The 21,316-nt window shown below is 32.4% G+C and overlaps 3 protein-coding genes across 8 annotated transcripts; 1 reads left to right on the top strand and 2 right to left on the bottom strand.

Moving 5' to 3' along the window:
* On the bottom strand, positions 1,504 to 10,566 carry LOC109336282 (protease 2-like). 2 transcript variants are annotated; one of them, XM_019572787.1, is made up of 12 exons: positions 10,190 to 10,566; positions 8,510 to 8,793; positions 8,207 to 8,401; positions 7,517 to 7,863; positions 6,448 to 6,739; positions 5,246 to 5,404; positions 4,520 to 4,801; positions 3,474 to 3,557; positions 2,679 to 2,744; positions 2,563 to 2,611; positions 2,284 to 2,407; positions 1,518 to 1,911 (listed from the first exon to the last, which is right to left on the bottom strand). In XM_019572787.1, exons 1-12 carry the CDS (start codon positions 10,527 to 10,529, stop codon positions 1,821 to 1,823), a joined length of 2,313 nt encoding a protein of 770 aa, XP_019428332.1. In that variant the 5' UTR covers positions 10,530 to 10,566; the 3' UTR covers positions 1,518 to 1,820. The 2 variants fall into 2 exon arrangements, with proteins under 2 accessions (XP_019428333.1, XP_019428332.1); XM_019572788.1 differs by lacking the exons at positions 4,520 to 4,801; positions 5,246 to 5,404 and adding an exon at positions 4,268 to 4,426 and having other exon boundaries at positions 1,504 to 1,911; positions 3,474 to 3,839.
* LOC109335676 (GEM-like protein 7) lies at positions 11,764 to 13,338 on the bottom strand. Its single transcript, XM_019571834.1, has 4 exons — positions 12,971 to 13,338; positions 12,801 to 12,881; positions 12,243 to 12,517; positions 11,764 to 12,042 (listed from the first exon to the last, which is right to left on the bottom strand). The coding sequence occupies exons 1-4, from the start codon at positions 13,104 to 13,106 to the stop codon at positions 11,869 to 11,871; spliced, it is 666 nt and encodes a 221-aa protein (XP_019427379.1). The 5' UTR covers positions 13,107 to 13,338; the 3' UTR covers positions 11,764 to 11,868.
* On the top strand, positions 15,400 to 17,834 carry LOC109335079 (G patch domain-containing protein 11). 5 transcript variants are annotated; one of them, XM_019571142.1, is made up of 5 exons: positions 15,400 to 15,512; positions 15,692 to 15,769; positions 15,892 to 15,945; positions 16,396 to 16,518; positions 17,252 to 17,834. In XM_019571142.1, exons 2-5 carry the CDS (start codon positions 15,704 to 15,706, stop codon positions 17,387 to 17,389), a joined length of 381 nt encoding a protein of 126 aa, XP_019426687.1. In that variant the 5' UTR covers positions 15,400 to 15,512; positions 15,692 to 15,703; the 3' UTR covers positions 17,390 to 17,834. The 5 variants fall into 5 exon arrangements, with proteins under 5 accessions (XP_019426687.1, XP_019426683.1, XP_019426686.1 ...); XM_019571138.1 differs by having other exon boundaries at positions 17,246 to 17,834; XM_019571141.1 differs by having other exon boundaries at positions 15,414 to 15,512; positions 15,695 to 15,769; positions 17,246 to 17,834.

Here is a 21,316-nt window from a genome sequence, read left to right as displayed (position 1 = left end):
GTGGGAGGCAAAATGCTTTCTTTGCATCCTGTGGAGATTTCTTACTGCTGTTGACAAAAAATTAAATTGTGTGTTGTTCCAAAACAATGTATCACTTCACGTGTTGTTGTTTATCATTAGTTAGAAAAATAATTAATTATTAAAATTTTAATTTAAATATATTTTTTCAACTAATCATATTGACTGTAGTTCATTTGCACCAAATTTGGCAGGCATTTCTAACTAATACTATTTGTTGCAGCCATCTGTAACTCTAACTTCATTGCTCTAACATAAGTAACAGTTAAGCAGATTGGCCAACCAACAGAAAAGACAAAAAGGGTTATCACAAACCTGGAGAAATTGGATCGTCTAGCTTCTCAATTCTCTTGCAATTCCGAAAAACCTATACAAGCATTGTTTTCTTGAGGCTTGAGCATAACAATACCAGGACAGTCCAGCAACTTAATATTTTTGTCTAGTTGAACATCTTGCAGTGATCTTGTTAGTCCAGGAGTGGAACCAACAATGGCAACATCACTTCTCTTCAGCCTATTAATAAGACTACTCTTTCCTACATTTGGCAGCCCAATGACATCCACAGTGATTGGCTGATTTGATTGCCTTCTTCATCTGCCAGGGCAAGGATCCAACCAATAAATGAATAACAAAAGACCTCTTATAATAATCTACCCATTTGACCATAAGACCTCTTATAATAATCTGAGTCTAAGAAGTTTTCCTACTTGGAGATATATAGACCTATCATATATTCATATCACTTCTTGACTGATGGCAATTCAAATTTCTTCACAAATATGTCCAACTTGAAAAATGCCAAGCTCTCAAACAGCCAGTTAAAATTTGACTTATCCGCCATCAAAATGCCAAAAGGTTTGTCTTGCATTGACTTATTTCGCAGGTTCTGCTTTCTTTTCCGAAAGAGAAAATATAAGAGCATGTTTATTGCCTCATCCTTACACAATTCTAATTGAAATAAGAACAGCTTCCTCTCATTTACTAACTTTTATTCTTATTTATTAATAATACTTCTTCCATAATATTTATTCTTATTAGAAAATATGCACCCGAAAAGAAAAAGGAGGAATGAGAAATTGTATGAGACTATAAGATCAGTTATGAGACACAATTAAGAATAAAAATAATATTTAATATTGTGATAAAAAAAATGTTATTCTTAATTTTTAGGATTATGTATATTAACTTATAAAATATTACATGAAATCTATATAAGAATTCACTTGTTATTCTTCAAAATGTGATAGAATAGACACTGGGGAATCCACATGCAATTAAGGCTGTGCATGAAATGATATATAAAATCATTATACTTATATATTTTTTTGTCTCAATCACCCATATAACTCATTTAAACAATTCCAATACATTTTAAATTACTCAATGCAACTTGCTCATATTCCTCCTAGATCCGCCAATAATATATATAAAATCATTATACACAGTGATTTGACCCTTCAATAACAATAATATCAGGGTGATATATTGATAATCCACATTCCACTCGGAAATATCGCACTGTGCGAAAACTTCCAATTTGCCCCCAAACATAAAATTAGGTTATGAATATGCAAAATTATAAATTTGAATTTTAAACAGGGAACATACATTATTATAACTTTTTATTATCAGTAGTACATTCCTGAGGGGGTAGTGATGCTAACCACTTTTGAGTATACCTGTTTTAACACAACAAACCCAAATGCATCCCAACCAATTGAAAACGAGCGATGTAATTTGAAGCTGATCAAACTCAAGCAATGGATAATACACATTGCCCCCATATCTTACTATGTTCTTCTTCATGCATCTGAAGATTCAATCACACTAGTCAGGTTTAGAGCCTTGAATATGAATGTATAAATGAAGGCATCTTCCTGGAGCTTTTCAAACCTACATCCATACCAAACATATAAAGCAAAGAACAAAATTACAGCTCACTATTTACACTAAAAACTCTAGGAACAAACTTTAGAGTTTGCTCATACAACACATAACAAGTGATTCCATAATCATTACGTCTATCTTCTTTTAATCTCATCATTGGATATTGAAAAAAGAAGCTCATTATGGAAATTCAAGCCACTCAACTTAAATTGATGAAATTACTTCACTCACTAAATTCAGAAGGCATACATTCATCCCCAACCCCAATGATAATAAAGAGTCAAATAGAGCACAAGTAATATGGAATAAGATCCCAAACCACAGAATAATTGTAAATAAATAAGTTTTAAGAACAAACGACAGTGATTTAAAGTATACCTTCCAGACTTTGAAAAATGCCCAGCACCAAGCTCACATTTAAACAGCAGTATGTTATCATCAGTTTTAATATCCCTCAGTTTTGCCACAAACTTTGCAGGTTCAGAATACATAACCCGTGGGTCTACAACAAGCACAAGCAGATATGATAAGATGCACATCTCACTTGGAATCGAAGTATAATTTTCCAGCCAAATTATCAGTAACCAACACCATACATTAAGACTGTGGCTTTACATATAATACCGAGATTAGTTTCGGAAAGAATTGGAAGTTTACCATTTAATCCAGCAGTAACAAGAATGTGAGGATAGCTCTGCGCCTTCACCTGCATAATACAAGAATAGGATCAAAATACAAGCTAATAACCATGAAACACAACCAAAGTTTCTCACATTATCAACAGGGGAATATGTCTTCATGTAGAAGTAGAATTCCTCCTTCCTAGGATCACCCCATTCCTGCAAAACATGAAGAAATAATCTCATTTAACAAAAAGAAATAGAAGAGAGAAATCATATCATATATGTGAATTTGCATAAAAAATAAACATAATTAAAATCATGCCTGATGATACTGGAGGATATGTATTGCCTCTTACTAATAAGTATAAAGTCCAGACAAATGATATAACTAGATAATTAAATAAAAGAAATTCGATAGCACATACAGTATAAAGACCTAAACAATTATGCTCTTGTCCCATGATACTCAGGGCCGGCCCCGTGGGTGTGCTACAGGTGCGCAGCACAGGGCCCATAGTTCAAGAAGGGTTCAAATGTTTTTCACATAAGCAATTAACACATGATAAATATGTTGCTGTATTTTATTAATTTTTAAATCAATTGTGTTATCAACAATACTTATCCTACACCTAAATTCATTTAATATTTGTTGGTCGTAATAATCAATGGTTTATATTAACAAAAAATATATTGGACTCAAGGTCTTGATTCTTGAAAAGAAAGTGTATCTCATATTAGCACAATTTGTCTAAAAGTGGCATTTTTACATTCATACTCAAGGAAATTATAGGCACATTATATATCAGTTCTAAGTGACATGGTTATCGAAAATTAGGAACAGGAAAAATATACATTCTAGAACCCAATTAATTAGTATACAATGAAGTACAGTCAGTACAGATGTTGACGTGAAATGACGACCAAATAGAAGAGAAAGAATATTACCTCCCATTCAGAAGTAGTGAGAGGAATGGTTGGATCAAGCATTGTTGTCACAACATCCACAAAAGGCACTCCAGCAATAGCAGCCTTGAATAAATTTGGTCTCATATTAAGAACTGCTCCAATTAGCAAACCCCCAGCACTTCTTCCATCGATGCACAGTTTTTCCGTGGAGCAGAATTTGTTTTCAATCAAATATTCAGCAGAAGCAATGAAATCAGTGAAAGTATTCTTTTTCTTCAAAAGCTTCCCATTCTCATACCACTGCCTCCCCATTTCACCACCTCCACGTATATGAGCTATTGCATATATAAAACCTCGATCTAGTAATGAAAGCCTTGATGACTTGAAACTGGGATCAACGCATACCTGTTGACAATTTGAGATCACTAAACAATATATTCATTCAGAAAACAGAATGAGAGGAGTTCAGGGTATAACATCCCGGTTCATGAGTTGGAGTGTGATACTTGGACTCCAAAACTGTAACCTTTGTAATCAAAGGAACAAACATATATAAAGTATCTTGCACATAATAGAAAACTATACCTTAGTTTTGTAAGACACAAATTTGAGTGTTTAGTGGCAGATAAAAGGACATAAAGTGCAATTACATTTACAAGTACAATATATCCAATCTGATTTCAAATAAAAAGCATCAAAGATTGTTTGATATCATCTAGATAAAAACAGAACACACAAAGAGAAGCAACTTTATGCACCAGTTAATACAACATCAACGATAGATTTTAAAATTGCCAATTTTATATGTGATTTCAAGTCATATAAACTTTCACCTCATAAGACCCATAGCCATAAAGTAGTAATGGATCTGATCCATCAAGTTTCACAATATCTTTTCGGTAAACAATTGATATGGGAATCAAAGTTCCATCCAAAGCAGGTGCCCATTTTCTTTCAGTGACATAACGTGTTGCATCAAAACCTCCCAAAACCTAAGAAAGATGGAGACAATCAATACACATAAAGCATGATCAAACAAGACAAGAAAAAAAAAAATCCACAAAAGGCACTCCAGCAATAGCAGCCTTGAATAAATTTGGTCTCATATTAAGAACTGCTCCAATTAGCAAACCCCCAGCACTTCTTCCATCGATGCACAGTTTTTCCGTGGAGCAGAATTTGTTTTCAATCAAATATTCAGCAGAAGCAATGAAATCAGTGAAAGTATTCTTTTTCTTCAAAAGCTTCCCATTCTCATACCACTGCCTCCCCATTTCACCACCTCCACGTATATGAGCTATTGCATATATAAAACCCCGATCTAATAATGAAAGCCTCGATGACTTGAAACCGGGCTCTATGCATGCCTGTTGACAATTTAAGGAAACTAAAGTATAGATTCATTCATAAGAAGAAAAACGAAACAAGTTCAAGGTATAAAAACCCGGGCCTTGAACTGGAATATGATACTTGGACTCCAAAGCCGTAACCTTTCTAATCAAAGGAATAAAAGTATATAAAGCATATTGCACATAATACAATGAAATAAGACAGATAACTATAACTTAGTTTTGATAAGACAAGAATTTGAGTGTTTAGTGGCAGATTAAAGGTGCAAAATGTGCAATTACATTTAAAAGTACAATATCTTCATTATGTTCTCAAATAGCAAGCATCAAAGACTGACCAATTTCACCAGGTTAGAAACAAAACACACAGAGAAGCAACATTATGTATCAGTTAATACAGCATCAAAGCTAGAGTTAAAATTGACATTTTTATATGCAATTTAATTCATATAAACTCTTTACCTCATAAGACCCATATCCATAAAGTAGTAACGGATCTGATCCATCAAGTTTCACAAGATCTTTTCGGTAAACAATTGATATGGGAATCAAAGTTCCATCTAAAGCAGGTGCCCACTTTCTTTCGGTGACATAGCGCGTTCCATCAAAACCTCCCAAAACCTACGAAAAATAGGAGACAATCAATACACATAGAGCGTGATCAAACAAGACAGGAAAACAACTTTAATATTGGGGTATTAATCATCTTAAGTTTCATGTCAATGCCTAATGGCAAATACATTTTAAACCCTTGCTTTCTAAATACATGTTCACCCTACTCACCATATAATATAGTTTATTTACCAAATAACTAGTTCTATTTGTTAAGTGAGAACAAGTTTTCATATTCCTAAGACCAATAAGATAATATCAAAGCCATGCTTAAAATATGGGTAATTTATCCTTATCCCTCATCACAGCTTCCTCAGAGAGAGTTCCATTCCATACTTCAAAATTCATTCCAGAAGTTCAAATTTTAGTATCCCATGTGTTGTCTGTAAGTAATTAGAGTATCTAAAAAATCAAACATTTTTCAGGATGCATCAAAATATCAGTAAAATTTTAGACGGACTCAAAAGAGAATGTTGAAATTATAAAGTTTAGGTATAGAAGGAGAAATAGGAATACTCAAAATAGTAAAGTGTATTGATACTATAGTGAATGATGTTGGGATACAAAAGACATAGTACAAACCCCTATTTATACTAATAATATTAGACTCCTAATTACATAAGGAAACAAATCATGAAAGATAAGATAAATTAATCTCAATCCTAGGAGATCTTCTAAGATAGTTTGAACTAATCTAAGATATAAACATGAAAATATGAGATATCCTTTTAATATTCAAATATCCACTAGACATTCTCAAGACATAATATAAGACACATAAATAAAACGATTATCCATGGAATTGCAGGTGCTAGTCAAAAGAACAAAACCATGAAATGTAATTGTATAAGTCCATGAAATGTAAAATAGATTAGAAGAATGGGTCATGCACAATATAACAAAAGGCCAAATTTATGTGATACCATAAAGAAGCACTTGAACAAATTAGAAGTGTAAGCCTTGCATAGAATTAAGATATGTGCATAACAAATTATGCCTTTAGGACTGAAGTAAGACATGCAAAATTGTACAGCTTGGGACAAATAACTTACCGAGTCAATCTTCTTCAAAACCGAAATGCCGGCCTTCATGTCATAATCATACACAGAGGGTGGAGTCTTTAATGAGCTATACGAAAATCTTAAAATACTTGACGAGAACTCTGATTGTGATGAGTACACTGAATATATTGGATCAATAAAAGGAACTGTCTGACCTTCTTGAAGGCTCTTTAGTGATTCACCAATAGGTGGAAGGTGATGAACTGTTATTTTTTGAACGCCATTTTCTCTCTCATATGCAACAAGATGATCACTAAAAAGTTGTATGTCCTGAATTTTTATACTAAACAAAATTTAATGTCAGTTTTGGTGAAAGAGGAAGACAAGCTCAAATATATTTTTTTGTTTTAATTTTTACTCATGCTAACAATTTTCAGAATAAATTGGGATGTTGAAGGATGATAAGTACCATCGTGTGAAAACAATGCAACAAGTTTGTTCAGTGTAAAGTGAGAATTTGCAAAATGCAACATAAGTTTTATGAAATTGAATTTCTAATTTCAAAGGTAAATGTCTAGCAGCATCACTCTAAAAGCTTGGTAGGCCTATTTCACCGTTTACTAAAATTTAACTTACGAAGAATATGGCTGATGTTGTTGATATGGATCAAACACTAGACTACTTGGTCATAAGGCTTTGGCACCATGTAAAGAAAAATATACCTAAAAGTTTAAGTTGTAAGGTGAAGGTCCTAAATAGCATCTATATCTCAAAATAGTTAAGAGAACAAAGAAAAGAGAGAGAGTGGTGCATGGCAGCACGGGCAGAGGTTGATTAAAAACACCTTAGAAAATATGCCTCATGTTAAAATGCAGGCTTAACAAGTACATGGTTGAAATGGAACATGCATCCAGCATTTGAACACTATTCATAATGTAAAAAGGTTGGAGATAAATCATAATGACATGGCCATACTTTCAAAAAATATTTCACCAATATTCAACATCCTTGAACACACTATCCCGGTAACCACATTCACAATTATAAAATTATTATAATGTACTCAACATTATGGCCCAAAATAAAAGAAACAACAAAGCTATGAATCAAGAATTGCTACCTTTCCCTATGGGGAAGAAGAACTGTAGCTGAGGAGGTGTTATCAACGGGACAAACTACTACTTCTGAATTGAAAACTTGATCACTTCTCCGCTTAATAAAGAAATGATCTCCACGATGGCTGACAGTTGTGTCAATACCATCCACTCGTGGGGTCAAAATTTTGAGACCCTCTTCAGGTTTCAAAACATCCAGATAAAAGTTGAACCTCGTATTTTTACTTTCGGATGCAACAAACAAATATTGTTTGCTCTCAGAAGCATGGAGGTCAAGAGAAAACGTATCGTCCTTTTCCACATAAAGACAAGTATCATTTGATTGTTCTGTTCCCAACACATGCAACCATACCTGTATCACTAAAGAGTTAGCATAACAAGCACGAAATTAAGATATGCTATATTGCTACAAGCCACAATATGAATGGGACTTCTAAAACATATACAGACATGCTATTTTATAGAATACCCAGACTAGCAAAGTCAGTTTTCCCAATGCAGTCACATCCAATTTCAGCATAGGCATAGAATATTTTATTATAATTTGAGTCAACATTTTCACTTCTTTAGGCATGTGAAGCTGCCATCATTAGATATGTTTGCTGATCAAATAATGGAATTTAATGAGCTAAAAAAAGAAGCATCAATCAGAACCCAACAAATTAATTACTGAGTCCAAAGGAGAATAACCCCACCTTGTCAGGCCTTAGAATCTCATCCATCGTTATATAAACCAGAGCATCATCACCAGCCCATTCAAGGTATGATGTTACACCAAGAAGAGGCTCTCCGATAGGAGTTTGAGTCTCAGCATCAATGACATAAACTGTATATATTTCATTTCCTTTGGTGTCTTCTGCATATGCTACCAACTTGTTATTTGGGCTAACCTATAAAGAAGTAGAGTAACTGAGTAAGAAACTAAAATAAAAACAGGTTGGAAGTTATGATTTTTTATTTAAGAAACAGGGAAAAAAGCCACAGTAACATGATCTAACCTGAAAAGCACCAATACTGTAGTATTGGTGATTTTGTGCCTTTATGTTTTCATCCAATATAATATGCTCCTGAGGAGCTTCAGGACCTGTGGGCATAGTGTCATACACAGAGGGCACTTTTTGGTTCTCAGATATAAGGCGCCTGCAATATTGAACATACTCCTTCCCTTCCAAAGTTTTCTTATAATAGTAATAACGCCCTTTGCGTAAAGGTGCAGAGATATCATCCTCCTTAATCCTTCCTCTTATCTCAGCAAAAAGTTTGCCTTGAAAGTTTTTGCTTCCTAGATAATTAAAAATGTGGAAAATGTTCTCAGAAGTTTCCTTTAAAAAATGTGCATACATATATAGCAATGAGATTCAGCAATCCCAACTCTACATTGTGCACTCATAGAGCCTTCATCCTTCTCTGCTTAACAGTGAATTATTTCCATATATCATGTGAAAAGTGGATAGAAGACTAACTAACATAGTTGCACTAAATCCAACTATCAAACTCCATACAGAATATAAACTAAACATTCCTGAATGCATCTGATGGTGAGGTAGTATTTCCATAGTCACATGTTTAGTGACCATCTGATGCGAAATTAATTTGGACAAATACTTAGTTCTTTACTACAATGTTAAAGCAACTTGCATTTCTTGTAACTGATGGATAATTACAGGGAGGAATTATCTTAATATATCCCACGTTAGTCTCAAATATGGAAACCAATGTAACATATCATTTGGAAAAATAAAGTAAGATATGCATATTAATGGGTTTAAGTAGAATGCACTGAAGGTTTTTGAATAATTCATTTATTAAATCTACTAATGTTATTCCTCTAGTGTTTCTCTTTCTTGCTAATCCAGGTTTGATAAAGATTGACCAAAGTTGATGAAGTTTTGTAGCTGTTGGTTTTGCCCATGTGACTCCTGGCTCAAGCGAGGAGGTCTCTCGCCTGAGCAACATCTTGGCGCTCAAGCGACAAATCAAAGATTCCACTGTCAAACTTCCTGATGGCTCCTCGCCCAGGCGATCCTGGCGCTCAAGCGAGGAGGTCTCTCGCCTGAGCGACATCTTGGCGCTCAAGCAACAAATCAAAAATTCCATTGTCAAACTTCCTTATGGCTCCTCGCCCAGGTGACTCCTGACGCTCAAGCGAGGAGCTTTTCACTGACTAAGTCTTTTGGAGCAGCAGAGCTTTTGATCACATTTAACACATGTTTTAATTCCCTTTTAAGTCATTGATTAGTTAGGGATCAGTTATAAGTTGGTTAAGCTTTTGTTGCTTGTTTTACAAGCTAAGTCCTTGTATATATATTTGTAAGCTTTCCATCTTTACATCAATAAAATTACAACATTACATTATTATTCTTCTTCTTCTTCTTTCTATACAAAACAAATCTTTACATTCTTTTCTCATTGTCACATCAAAAATCTATTTAACTTCTAAGAATAACTACATTAAAATTCATGTGTGTGATGGACCAACAATGCAAATAACTTTACTATCAATTCAATTAGTGTATATAACTTCTAAAATGCATGAGTGTGTTTGATGAAAGTACTGCTGATTATATACTAATCTACATAGAATATAGAACTATCAATTCAAATAATTTCAATCGTCCTCCACCAAATTAATGTGATATAATTCCCACCATTCGACATAGAAAATGTGGAATACTCACCGGACATGATGGAATCGGTGTATTCATTCTCTTCGCGGAGGTAGGATAGTACTTCGGGACTGGTGCGTGAATCATCTCGGAGCCAATAGTAGTTGTCGATTCTCACATCGCCGAACAATTCCATCGCATGTTCCACCTTCTTCGCCACCGGAGGTGCCGGATGCTGAGATTGCGAGAGAGCGGAAGCCATCGGGAAATTGGAAGCGAAGCGACGGTGACGGCGGTGAAGAAAGAGTGATGCGGCGGCGGAAGGAGGAGGCGGAAAGTGAAGGACGAGAGTGAGAGTTGGAGGGAAGCGCAGAAATCGACCAATGTCTAAGCGGATATTTTGAAGTAACATTTATTATTCGTTTTTTTCTTTTTCGTTCTAGGTTCTATTTTTACGTTAAAGGAAAAAAAAATGTATGCTCGGACCTCACTTTTTAATTTTTTATTATGTAAGATTATCATTATGTTTAAAGCAAATTATATTAAAAATTAAATAGATATTAGACTTTTTATTTTGATTTATAATTTAATTGTGATTACATATTTGTGAGAGTCCGAGAGAGATAAACTATGATGGTTCTATCACTTCTATGGCTAGATAAAGTGTGGTGCATACTTGTGGATATGATTTTCTCAATTAAAGAGTTTAATGAGAAATGTTATAACTAACAAAAAAAACTTTTAATAACCATAATTTTATAGTTTTTTTTAATAAATAAATCATTTTAAAAAAATTCTTATATTCCTATACTAAAGAAGAATTATACTCTTGAGTGCTCATAGAGTTAGAATTATCTCACAATTACATTAAAATATTTATTATATAATTACATGTTCAATATAATGATGAGAAAACTACATGCACTAATAGTTTGTGAGTTTTATATATCATTATTGCATTATTCATTATTAATATTTTATCATTATTGACTTTTTAATAGTAATACAAATGAATTATATATTGACTATGTATAAATCTTTATACGGTGAAATTCGATCTATAATAATGATACGTCTAATACTTTTCCACTCCTATGAGTTAGGATAAAAAAAGAATGGGAGAAATTTACTTAAGTTTTTTAAATTTATTATTCATCATAGTTATCAATTTTATGAAAATTTTAAACTGATTTGAATTAATAAGTATATCTAAACTATTAAATATCCATAAAATATGAATCTCCAAAAAAAACAATGTTACCATATCTTTGCTTTAGTGGCTAGCAAAGCAATAAAAGTAGCCTTGTAGTGGAGAGACACGTGCCTCCAGTTTAGTTTAGTGTATGAATATATGAATTAATAGAGTGAGACCGTTTAAATAATGAAAAAACAAGTGATTGTTTTCTTTATATTTTAAGGATAAAAGTATAATATTATTTTAAATAAAAGAGATATAAATATTAATATGTGTTATTTTTTCTTTTTTACTTTTACATAGCATTTGTTTCTCCATTAATATGGAGATGAGTCTCACTCGAATTAATGAATGATTAGTTCAACTTGCAAATGGAGATGTAATGAATCTGCTCTACTCCTATACGTCACACATTCAAGAAACAACCATTTTCTTTTCAACAAAAAATTGTCTAAAATATTTGCACATTTTTTATTCATTGCATCTTGACATAATAACTGATGAAGCAGAGGATATATGAACTGATGAACAATTTCACTGGTACAGTTTCCCCCCTCTATGCTTGAGAGAGAGTTTGATGAAGATATCTATAAGCTTTCTTATAATTTAAGAAACCCATAAACCAGAAATCGAAATTATCCATGGTAACTATATCTATGTACTTCTCCGAAGGCTTCTTCACATTTTCACTTTGGTTGGCACACTTTATCTTTTCAAGTGGAATCAACACCTGAAATGATGAATAGATTTAAGTTACATGTTAGCAAAGTCACGTGGAATAGCAACAAGACGTTGGTCTAATAGTGCAAGGTCATGTTAAATCTCTAGGATGACCAGAAGGTCATTGTTTCGATTCCTGAGAGCGACAATTGTTGGAAGATTAAGGATATAGAGCTTTTGCATAGACATAATAAACTTCTAGAAAATCACCTTATAATGGATTCTTAAAAATTCTCCTTTTGGAGAAGTGATTTTGATGGATTTGTCACTGCAAAAAGCAATTTTATCAGTGGATATGAAGAGAAGGCCAGCTATAGGACCAGATGTGGTTGATAAATAACACTGCATTGCTTTCAACAGCTTCTCCCCTTCTTTAACACTAAAAAGTTGTGTAAACACTTTCCCAACTCCACCAACATGAAGAATTTTGGCTCCCAAACTTAACTTCCCTTTCACTGTATCTGTTATCTTTGGCCCCAACCTCACTGCATGTTATAATAACAGTATCAAGTATGAACCCTTCAGTTACAACTTCATTCAATTTTCCAACCATAGCAAATTTTATGCACCATATGTATTTCAGAAATTTATCTATAAACATTGCAGTGCCTTAAAATAAAAAGTCACACATTGCTTGCCCTATAGGCTATGTAGTATAATCAAACAAAAAGCCGAAAATTAAAAAGAATTTCAAGAGTACATTGTCAGAATTTCCTTTTGATCGGTGAAATACCAATCTTCTAAGGATCAAATTTCTAACATACATACCATGCTCGCGGATTCCATGTGTGAAACTGCCATCTTTTCTACCAAACTTGTTTATTGTAGTAGGAACTGGATTTGCTTTGCCTAGAAAGATAAAAAAGGACATGATTAATAACATCTAATTTCTTAGAAAGATTCATCAAATCAAGTTATGTAATGGAAGGGTTTTCTACTTTGGTTTGATTTTGTGATAGACTTGCTGTATTTGTTAGAAGAATCAGGCAAGTATCTCTTTGAAGACTTCTCAACTTGGTATGCTGAGATCATAGGAATTCCATTAACTAGCTCATGAATAAGTGAGGTTTTCATATCTGTTTTTATCTTTGTGGAGCTAGGTTGTGGAAAATATTTTATAGTTCCTCACTTTGGTTGTTGAATCCTTGTATTCTGAAGGGTTACATATATGGTTAAAAGGAAACAAGGTAATTCTTAACTTTTTGTAGGATGACTCAGATATGGATCATGATGAAGACTAAATTGAAAAAAATGTTTCAATATTTGAACATTGCATGCTTGGATGTCTTTAGAAGAAGAAAAAAAAAGGTACTAAATTTAGGTACACCTTGTTTTTAATCTTACAAGGGTACAATTTGTGAAAAGGGGTAATTGATGTATTTGAACAAGGCAATTTCTTGGTGCCTAAGTCACCTTTTGGATGTTGATGCAGTTGAAATTAGATATACAACTTGGAACGTGGTTGTACTTGGGATTAAGGGTTGTGCCTATTTATATTACTGTTTATGATTAGACCAAAGGATCTGTCAATTCTTTTCATCTTTCTTGGCATTTGGATATTGACTGTGCATGACCCCATTGGTTTTGAAGAAAACATCTGTTATTTCTATGATTTAGAGAGGACCAAGTATTTTTATTTATCTACAGATATGATGTTCCTGTGTTTACTATTTTTGGCTATAGACTTTGTTAACATGATTGTTTGATGGAAAAGGGGAAGTAAAATAAGGACAAGTCCATATTGTAGAATTTATGGCCATCTATTTTTGAAAGCAATTTTCTTGTCGATTGGGAATATCAATAATAAGGTGTACATCTGTTGTCTCATAATGATTAGTATCATTTTATATGTCATGGATTTCTGATTAGCTAGAAAAAATATATTTAAGTTAAAACTTAATTATTAAGTATGTTTTTCTGATCAATTATAGCTTATGGCACATGGAGAGATACAAATTATGGGACAGAAGATGGGCTCCATCAATGATAAGTTGTCATTTTTTATATAACTAGAAGTATCCGCTCACCCTCTAGACAATAAGTTAATTTCTTTCGAGTTATGTGACTATTCCCGTGAATCCAACTTTTACCCTTTCAACATGTACGATAATTAGGGGTTCAGTAGGGCTTACCCTAGTAGACCTATGCCTTGGTGTTGAGCTAACACTAAATTTATCGCTTTTGCAAGTGGGTGAAGCAAATAGAGCAAATGAGATGTCTTAGTTGGTAGAGCATCTCCAATACCAAATAAAATCTTCATTTTTATTTTTATCTCACACATTATTTTATAATTTATTACAACTCCTCCTAAAATAAAAACTAACATTTATTTTTTTATCATAGTGACAGACATCATTCTTATTTCTAGTTGGGTTTCACAACATCTACCTCCTTCTCACCTACCCTTATTAAGAACTCCCAATAATTATTTTTATTACAAAACAAACTACAAAAAATAAAAATGACAGAATAAATTAAAAATATTATTATTCTATTAATAACAAACTAAGTATATCTTATTAACTTTGAATGGCACACGCTTGATGAGGAAAGAAGATATATTTCCACTTTATTTTATTTATTTATTTATAAATGCCAATGTGAGGTTGTCATTGAAACATTCTGAGATGGAAGTCTACCTTTTTTATGTGAGACATATCTAAGTTTTGCTTGCATTTACATGCTAAAGGAATAGATAATGTGACAATGCAGTACATTCAGAAAAAGATTATATAATGTTTTCTAGCAACATGTATAAAAGTTTAGCTACCCATGCATCAAACGTGTTTAGGACAGAAATAGAAAGGAAACTATCAAGATCTAACGCTCGTGGACATCATGTGCAATGTAGGAGAAGACATACTTCAATGTTTAGTGGACAAGGAAATGGCCTAATCATTCCCACATCATTATCCACATGCCCTACATTCAAGGGAGCACATATGTTGTCTCATATTTTGTGCCACTCCATGTGCCATGTACTTGTGATTGGTCAGAAAAATACTTAATAATTAAATTTTAACTTAAATATATTTCTAATCAATCACATGTTCATGACATATTGGCAAATGGAGTGATACAAAGTGGGAGACAGCAAATACCCTACATAAAAACATCGGGTACACATCTGCTGTCACACATATTGTGACTCCATGTCCCATGGACATATGATTAGTTAGCTCATGGTACATGGAATGACATAAAGTGTGGGATAGCAGATGTGCTCCAAAAAACATCACACTACACGTTCAATGTAGGGCTGCTTAATCTGGGCCTTGATTGAAACAACGAAGCCTTCTATTATGGGCTTTATGGGCCTGTGTCGGTCTTCACTCTACACACAATAATAATAATCATAATAATAATCGAATGAATCAAAGGAATTGATAGAGAAAACAAAAGGAGAAAGAAGAAGAAAATAACACAACATTTTTTCATTGCAAGTTGCAACTCTGAATCGATCGGCCAAGGTAACAAAGAGTAGGTTCCAAACTCATATAAATCCCATTGATTTTTCAATTCTGTTCGTGTTTGTGAATTTTGCGTGGTCCTTAAGGAACGGTATCAATTTTGTTAATCTTTCGAGGGTTGTGAACTTGTAATAGAAACTAGAGAAGGGTTTGGGAACGTACTAAAATACTTCCTTAATGTCTATGCAGCAAATTAAGGCCATGGAAGATAGGTTAGGTTCAAGTAGTTCAACGATAGCAATCGACTCTTCCAATATAGGGTTTCAGGTACTTTGTTATTTTCCTTTCTTTCATTATGTATTTGTGTTTATTTTTATTTTATTTTTTATCATTCATTTTCTTTTGGATTATGTGGAATATGATTTGTGTGAGTGCTTTTTTTTTTGCAGCTATTGAAAAAGCATGGTTGGAAAGAAGGGTCTGGTCTTGGGATATCTGAGCAGGTTTTTTCCCCTCACTCCCTTAATTTTTCATTGTAACATGGAATTAACGGTCAAAACTTAATCATTGTTGTAAATTTTGAATTTAGATTTTTCAAGTGTTTACGCTTCCTTTTCTTCATCTTTTAAGGGAAATTTGTATAAATTGTATTGGTGTAATGTATTAAACTTCCTAGCTCTTTTGCTTTTTGAACACCTATCTAACCTTCATTGTGTTTGTGTTATAATTTGTGAGATTTTAATCTTTAAGCAGGATTTGAATATATGATAGCATAACTAATGAGAATAAGTCAGGCTTGTTTTCTTATTTTTTCAACTCCCAAAGTAACTATTAAGCTCCTGTTTCATTACCTCTCATCTGCATAATGGTTGTCTATTTTTTATTATTAAATAAAAAGGATACTTTGGATTTTCTTGCAATAATTTTGATATATTCGATTATTATGGAAACAGGGCAGAATAGAACCTGTGGAAACTTATGTGAAGAATAACAAACGAGGTTTGGGAGCGGATAAAGTGAAAAAAAAGATTGTGAAACCTGATCATAGTGATGCCTCTAAAGGGAACACTCAGCAGGTAATTTTTGTATCCATCTAGGTTTGCATTTGGATAATCAGTTATGGTTTGTTATATACCGTTTCTCTGTTGTCAGAAGGACTTTGGCATGGCTAAATATTCTGAAGTATAACATATGTATATAACTGCAAAAATGGTACTGAGTTTTTTCATTTCGAATTGGGAGATAACAATGGTCTCCATGTTTTATTGAAAGTAGTGCTAGTTGGCCGAGCTTTTTTTAATTGAGATCTATTGATTATTCAAGCTTCGTGTTTTATTCTACTGTATTTGGTGGGGGTCTAAGAAATTTAATGTAGTATTTAGTGTTTGGGAAACTCTTATAAGTAATCAGTTATTTGTAGCGCACTAAAAATAATAAGTATTTGTATTCTTATGTAATTTGGGTATAAAATAACCACATGTAGAGAATAGCTTATGTATTGAACTATTATTAATTAGTATTTGTGAAATATCGTATTCCCTCCCATTAAATTCTATTTCGGTTCATCACTTGTCATTCTCATGGCAGTCGAAATATAATTTGAGAACTTGTAAGTTGAAGTTATAGTGTAGGACTATTTTGCTAACTTTCTTCCTCTCCCTTCAAAGTAAAAAAAGAAATGCTGTATAATGAAAGGAAGGAGGCATTAACTATAGAAGAAAACATTGATTTCTTTATGTCAGGTGGAAGCCTAATTGGTGGATTTCAATTATTATTTTACTGCTGCTCATTGAGTTCAATAAATTTCAGGAACATTCTCAAAAGAAAACAAAAGCAGCGAAAGCACTTTCTAAACGGATGAAAAAGATGGAAGAGATTGAAAAGAAGATGCAGGAGAAAGAATTTGAGCGGGCTTTCTTCAGGGAATTCTGGCCAGAAAATGTGTAAATGAGACTTTGGTGGATCATACTGCGATGTATCAGTATTTCCTCTTGCATTTACTTGGTAATGAAGTTGATTTCAGCGTTTGTGCAAGTTGGATCTTCAAGTTGTCTTGACAAAGGACACCGGAGTTGAGGAAAGGCCTTCTAAATCTGAAGGAATTTCAGCATCCCTTCCTTTTTTGTGTAAATAATGAACCCCTTTTCTCTAAATTTGTTACAGATATATAAAGGAGTAGGGTAGTAGTTAAGGTGGGTGGGGGCACTAGCTGCTAAACAATGTTTTGGTTGCAGAGAAAAAATCTTTTATTTCTACCCTGCATGTAGACAAAAATAATGTCTTTACTCATTGTTTCTGTTTCCTAACCCCCAAGGAAGAGTTATATCAACACTGTTTCAGTGCAGACATCAACTTGGTTGTTTTAATTTCAATACTGGTAGTCTTTTTTTATTTATATAATCAGGTATTCTTTGGCCGAGAAAGAAGCATATTTTGTTTGCATCTTTTATAATCTTGTCAAAATTGACTAGGCATAGTCCCATAACATGCACAGTAGTAGTAGTAATGCGATAATAAAAGTTTTCAGCACCCATATAATTTCTTCTATTTACCGTTGATTTAATTATAGAAGAATATCATTCTGATCCACCATTTTATAATATGCCTTAACCATCTATCACTACTTTCTTTCCTATATGTCATTTCCCTCGTGTAACACTCAATGAATATCACCAAAACAGCACCTAAGAAAACCAGTAATAAGTTCAACCTTCTCTGTAGCCTGCTGGAACAAATGCTAAGGTTTTTTAAGATTGGCTAAGAACTCTAGTGGAAACTTGCATTCCAATAAACTGAATTAATCTGTTTAAAAATCATACAATTTATATTTCAATCGAAACGCACCCTTACGAGGGAAGAAGTTTTCAGAAATGGTAATTAATTATAATGATATAAAGGAGGATGGTAGTAGTTATGGTGAAAATGCTTTTCACATTTAATGTGGACATACAAAAGTATGTTAGAGTGTGGAAATAGAGTTGCTCTTTCTATATTTAAGAGCTTTCAAAGAAAGATTTAGCTTACTCTTGTCTACATTTTTGTATTTAACAATAAAAATGTATAGAGAACATCTTTTAAAGTCCAATATTTATTGTACTTTTCGGACACAATTATAAGACAGAACAATACTTCTAACACACAACAACCTCTCCGGACAAAACAAGTTGTACTTGTTGGTGTGAATATTATGTTAATTAAGAAAATAAAAGTGACCTACAAAATGGGCAAGAGAATTGACTACGATCAAGCCATTGCTCAATGCAATTAACATGAAACACATGCCCACACCTCTTAAGCTTGCTCACTGCATCTTCTCCCTCAAACTGGACCAAGCAAATAGAGCATATCTCATCTTTCCTTCTATTTTCTTCTCCTCCTTCGCCACAATGGTTCCTCAAATCCTCGTACCTCGCCACGGGTAGTGTAGGAATTTGAGGAAACTCTGTCTCCTTGTATATACACTTGTTATCATAAAATAAAAACATGGTTGTCAATGCCCTCTTTAGTTTCATCAATGGGATTAAAATGCATGTGTAGAACACAATGGTCACTATCCACATGCGAGATTGACAAACCATAAAACAATTCATACTCAATGGTCACAAACTCACAATCTCTAATATTTTTGTGTATGTAAGTGATTGCTAACTTCTTCTCAATGGCACTAATGTATAACAGAAAGTGTGTGATTATATATATATATATATATACATAATACATGGACTATGAAAAGAGGTGACTTCTCTTAATTTATGTTGACACCGGCCTTGTATATAAAATAATATATATTCTTAGATTCTATTTCTAAGTTTGCAAGAATAATATTTGTATATCTGTTCTGACTTTGGGGGCTTAAAATTTGTATACTTTCGTTATTAATTACATTGGCCAGCTATAAGGTTTAGACTATTAGTAATATATTTTCTTGAAAATGGTGTATTCAAAAATTTACAATTTCTTTTTGTTTTCTATAAAAGTTATACACTTTTGATTCCATAAATATCCTAAACTTGAGGGCTTAGTTTAATGAAAAGTACACGTTTACAGATAATTAAAGAGAGAAATATATATATATATATATATATTAATAATATAAAAGTTTTTTGCATTATTACTATATTATCTATAATTTATATTTAATTATTATCTACTTTTAAATATATGACTTATTATTAATAATGTAAAAAACTATTTTAGATGTTTTTTTAATAATAATTTGAGCACTGCCCTGAAATCATGGCCGGCGCCACTCCCACATTTTATTTGGTTTATTAAATAATAATGAAAGGTACTATCTCAAGTTTTAAGTCTATTCTACATAATAACACGTAATCATTACATGCCAAGCATTATTAATCTGGTCTATATTTTTTTTCTATATTAAATAACTTCAACCTTATTCAAAGACACGAATGTGAGGTTTAAAGTTTAATTTATATTTTGAATTCAGCCTTTTTAATTTTTGGGGGTAAGGTCATTTATTAAGTAATCAAGTAATTATAGTACTCACAATGTTGCTTTCAAGTTAATAACCTGTAATCACTACATGCCTAACACTATTAATCCACAATATAGTTTGTTTTAAGTATTGGATAATTTCAACCTTGTTCAAAAACATTAAATGTGCATGTTAAAGTATTTATGATTGAGTGTAATATTTATCTACTGTCAATGTAAAAATTTGTATATAATTAATATATTATTCACTATTTATCTGTATTATTTTATTTGAAGAATAAATGATAATTAAAAATAAATTTTGAATGATTGATTGACAATATACAAAACTTTTATACGTTCAAAATATATATATATATATATATATATATATATATAGTTTTGTTTAATGTTTGGAGCAAGATCAATTTATATGGAATTTGATACAAAATGGTTTTGACAATAAATTTATTTTAGCCACAGTTTACTGAAACAATTAGAGTATTTCTAGGACTCCTGTAAATTGTACAAACACTCATCATATTTTATATTTATATGAATATATGTTAACTTATAAAGTCTAGGTTATGTATTAGATGAATATATGTTAACAATGAGCCTGAATTTTTTATGCATAATTTTTTGTAAAAGAATGTAAATATTTATATTACCTACTAAATAAAGTAATATTATTGTATTATTATTATTATTTCAGTGAAAATTTATACGTATTCCTACTTGAAAACCATGAGATTTTACTTATAAAATTTATAGCTCATAAATATTAAGGTATGGAGTCAGATGTGGGTAATTTAGTGAGCTGATGTAAACTATTATTGATGAAGAAAAAATATAATAAGTGATACTACTTATTATGATATATTATACCTATAAGTGAATGGAAAAGTATCTATAGAGGAGGAGAACAAATTGTAGAAGGTGTTGCCTACAGAAGAATAATAGCATAACGTGTATGTTTGGATTAGACTTTTTTATATTACCAATAGTATATCTTCACATTTTTTGGTAAATAATTATTCATTCTCAGTATTTGTGTTTGTTACTCTCAAAAATCAAATTTTCTGCCTTAATAATTAAGTGAGATGTTATACCGGAGAGTGATATTATAGGAGAGGTGGTAATAGGATAACCATGGGGCATGGGCATTGTTAAATGATGGAGAATTATGAATTATCCTTATATGTTGTTCTGTAACGTGGGGTTTGTTATAAACTAATTAAAATATAAATAGAGACGGTATAGTAGTGCTTTGCTTTGCTTCACTTAATTTATACCTGAATAATAATCGACCGTGTTCCGTATGCACAACAAGTGCAGCAATAGCTGGAGGATCTTGCTAGTTTTGGGTCAAGGAAAGCCCATCACTTCAACTTCACATTTTTCGGGTAATAATAGTATCATCATTTGGAATCTTCC

Source organism: Lupinus angustifolius, chromosome LG20 (assembly GCF_001865875.1).
Source record: "Lupinus angustifolius cultivar Tanjil chromosome LG20, LupAngTanjil_v1.0, whole genome shotgun sequence".
Lineage (NCBI taxonomy): Eukaryota > Viridiplantae > Streptophyta > Magnoliopsida > Fabales > Fabaceae > Lupinus > Lupinus angustifolius.
This window is presented reverse-complemented; position numbering and strand designations above follow the sequence as displayed.

What these genes read in the sequence shown, in the direction of transcription:
- LOC109335079 (XM_019571138.1), top strand. Translation starts at nt 15,704, where the DNA reads ATGGAAGATAGGTTAGGTTCAAGTAGTTCAACGATAGCAATCGACTCT. An exon ending in CTTCCAATATAGGGTTTCAG is followed by an intron (nt 15,770 to 15,891) that starts GTACTTTGTTAT and finishes TTTTTTTTGCAG; the next exon opens with CTATTGAAAAAGCATGGTTG. An exon ending in CTAAAGGGAACACTCAGCAG is followed by an intron (nt 16,519 to 17,245) that starts GTAATTTTTGTA and finishes GAGTTCAATAAA; the next exon opens with TTTCAGGAACATTCTCAAAA.
- LOC109335676 (XM_019571834.1), bottom strand. Translation starts at nt 13,106, where the DNA reads ATGAAAACCTCACTTATTCATGAGCTAGTTAATGGAATTCCTATGATC. An exon ending in TATCACAAAATCAAACCAAA is followed by an intron (nt 12,882 to 12,970) that starts GTAGAAAACCCT and finishes TTATCTTTCTAG; the next exon opens with GCAAAGCAAATCCAGTTCCT. An exon ending in TTTTAAGAATCCATTATAAG is followed by an intron (nt 12,043 to 12,242) that starts GTGATTTTCTAG and finishes TCATCATTTCAG; the next exon opens with GTGTTGATTCCACTTGAAAA.
- LOC109336282 (XM_019572788.1), bottom strand. Translation starts at nt 10,529, where the DNA reads ATGTTACTTCAAAATATCCGCTTAGACATTGGTCGATTTCTGCGCTTC. An exon ending in ATGGCTATGGGTCTTATGAG is followed by an intron (nt 3,840 to 4,267) that starts GTGAAAGTTTAT and finishes AATTGTCAACAG; the next exon opens with GTATGCGTTGATCCCAGTTT. An exon ending in TGTTACTGCTGGATTAAATG is followed by an intron (nt 2,408 to 2,562) that starts GTAAACTTCCAA and finishes TGCTTGTTGTAG; the next exon opens with ACCCACGGGTTATGTATTCT.